The sequence below is a fragment of the Chlorella variabilis genome (genome assembly GCF_000147415.1).
Source record: "Chlorella variabilis unplaced genomic scaffold CHLNCscaffold_65, whole genome shotgun sequence".
In the NCBI taxonomy this organism is placed as follows: domain Eukaryota; kingdom Viridiplantae; phylum Chlorophyta; class Trebouxiophyceae; order Chlorellales; family Chlorellaceae; genus Chlorella; species Chlorella variabilis.
The window spans coordinates 2,017-4,034 of NW_005435026.1; the positions used below are offsets into that span (position 1 = coordinate 2,017).

The following is a 2,018-nucleotide window of genomic DNA, read 5'->3' on the forward strand; positions in this document are numbered from 1 at the left end:
AGGAGGTTGGGAGGCGGCGGCGGTTTGTGTGTGGCAGCCAGGCGCGCGCTGAGCGCACGTGTGCGGCCAGCTGGGAGGCAGGGCTAGAAACAGTGGGGATGTGCCAGGCCACAGGCCTCCCTCATCGCCGCCCTGACAACTCTCCCCTCGCTGCCAACCTGCGCTGCCATCCCACCAACAAGCCCCCCCGGCCCCCGCCCCGCGCCTCACTTGCGGCCGATGAGGCGCTTGACGTCGTACACGGTGCGCTTGGGGTTCACCGTGGCCTGGTTCTTGGCGGCGTCGCCGATGAGGCGCTCGGTGTCGGTGAAGGCGACGTAGGAGGGGGTGATGCGGTTGCCCTGGTCGTTGGCGATGATCTCAACCTGCGCAGGCAAGGCAGTAGGTGGTGGCGGTGGGTGAGCGAGGTGGGTGGCAGTGATGGCGGTGGCGGGGGCGTGGCGGGTGACGAGGCCAGGAGGGAGGGAGTGCAGTAGGTGGCGCGAGCCCGGGGGGACGGGGCTAATGGGCGAGGGGTGCAGGCACAAGTCTGTGCACACAAGCACCGCGGGCACGAAGACGGAAGCACCCAGGTGGAGCTGACGGTTGCGGGCCGGTTTTCAAAGCTGGGTCCCGAGGCAGGGACGCCGTGCCCAGCACCCACCTTGCCGTTCTTGTACACGCCCACGCAGGAGTAGGTGGTGCCCAGGTCGATGCCAATCACCGTGCCCAGCTTCTCCTGCTCCGTCTCCTCCTTGCCAGCGGCGGGGGCGGCGCACAGCGCCAGGCACAGCGCCAGGGCTGCACGGGCAAGGCGCGCACGTTCGGTGAGTGAATAAGCAGCAGGAGACAGGCAGGATGGGGCCGGGGGCTGCAACGGGCAGATACAGCGTGGCGTGCCGGAAGGCGCTGGCGGCATCTGGCAGCGCCTTGCAGCGGCGGCGGCGGCGGCGGCAGCATCAAGCATCACGGCAACAAACGGCGCAGGCTGTGCGTGGGTCCACAATCGGTGCCCAATGTGCGGGCAGCAGGCGGGCCCCAAGTGGTGGCGCGGGAGCCGCGGCGCGGCCCAACCAGCGGCGGCATGTCTTGACTGAGGGACCCCTGCAGCGGCTGCAGCACGCCCTGGTGGGTGATCCACCCCCACCCAGGTGCCCACCTGCCACAAGTGCAGCCGATCGCAGCTTCATGATCGCCAGAGCCTGTGAATTCGAGGTTTCCCTGAGCTTGGTGAGTCGCAGCGGCCACGCAGCAGCTGTAAGGCCCGCGAGAAACAAACAATGATTGCCTGGAAGCGGGTCGGCGAAGTGACGCGCGAGACACGTAGAGTTGTACTTTTGCCGTACACCATTCAGTTCACCGATTTCTGGGCCTTTGGCGTCTCGCCCATTGATTGCTCGCTTCTCAGGCACCCATCTGCACGTGCTCCTGCCGCCATGCCGCGCAACGCAGCCTGGCTGCTGCTTCTGGTGGCCTGCGCAGCCCTGCACGGTGAGCAGCGTGGCACCCAGCGCCAGGCCCAGCCCCGGCATCCGATCTGCCACCCCAGCACCCCCGATCGACCCCCCGCCATGCTCCCATGCCACTCCCTGCAGGAACCTGCCGGGCCGAGGAGGCCGCGACCCCTGATGCGTGAGCGCCCCGCGGCCCCAGCCCTCTCCTGCTCAAATGCAATGCTGCCGCCGGTTCCCGCCCCCCAGCCTTGCACCCTGCCCACCTTGCCGCCGCCGCCGCTGCCACCCCCCTCGCCCTGTGCAGTGTTCCAGAAACCCCGCCCGCTGTGGCCGCCCCCGCTGCCAAGGACCGCCAGTTCCGTGCCGGCGCAAAGACCCGCCCCTTCCAGGTAAACGGGGAGGCGGCTGCAGCAGGGCAGGCCGGGGGCAGGCTGCCGCTGGGCTCCGCCCGCTGTCCCCGCTTGGCAGAGCGGGTACCGCCTCTGCCTGCCCCACGCCCAAACCCTGCCCCGCCAGCGGCACGCTTCCCCGCCCCACGCCGCCCGCTCCGCGCCCTGTGCCTCCACCTCCCCTGCCTCCCCCACC

At 69.7% G+C, this 2,018-nt stretch overlaps 2 protein-coding genes across 2 annotated transcripts in view; one reads left to right on the forward strand and one right to left on the reverse strand.

Moving 5' to 3' along the window:
• Positions 1–1,169, reverse strand: part of CHLNCDRAFT_144025 (hypothetical protein) — a gene marked incomplete at both ends in the record, with an annotated part of 3,160 nt that extends 1,991 nt beyond the window's left edge. The window contains 3 exons of the mRNA XM_005842713.1: positions 211–365; positions 644–780; positions 1,139–1,169. Of these exons, the coding sequence (XP_005842772.1) occupies positions 211–365; positions 644–780; positions 1,139–1,169 (323 nt within the window). The remainder of the gene's footprint in view (positions 1–210; positions 366–643; positions 781–1,138) is intronic.
• Positions 1,170–1,400: 231 nt separating this feature from the next.
• The window catches only part of CHLNCDRAFT_59468 (hypothetical protein), a gene marked incomplete at its 3' end in the record, with an annotated part of 7,318 nt that continues 6,700 nt past the window's right edge, over positions 1,401–2,018 (forward strand). Inside the window, exons 1-3 of the mRNA XM_005842712.1 lie at positions 1,401–1,470; positions 1,575–1,611; positions 1,738–1,822. Of these exons, the coding sequence (XP_005842771.1) occupies positions 1,416–1,470; positions 1,575–1,611; positions 1,738–1,822 (177 nt within the window). The remainder of the gene's footprint in view (positions 1,471–1,574; positions 1,612–1,737; positions 1,823–2,018) is intronic.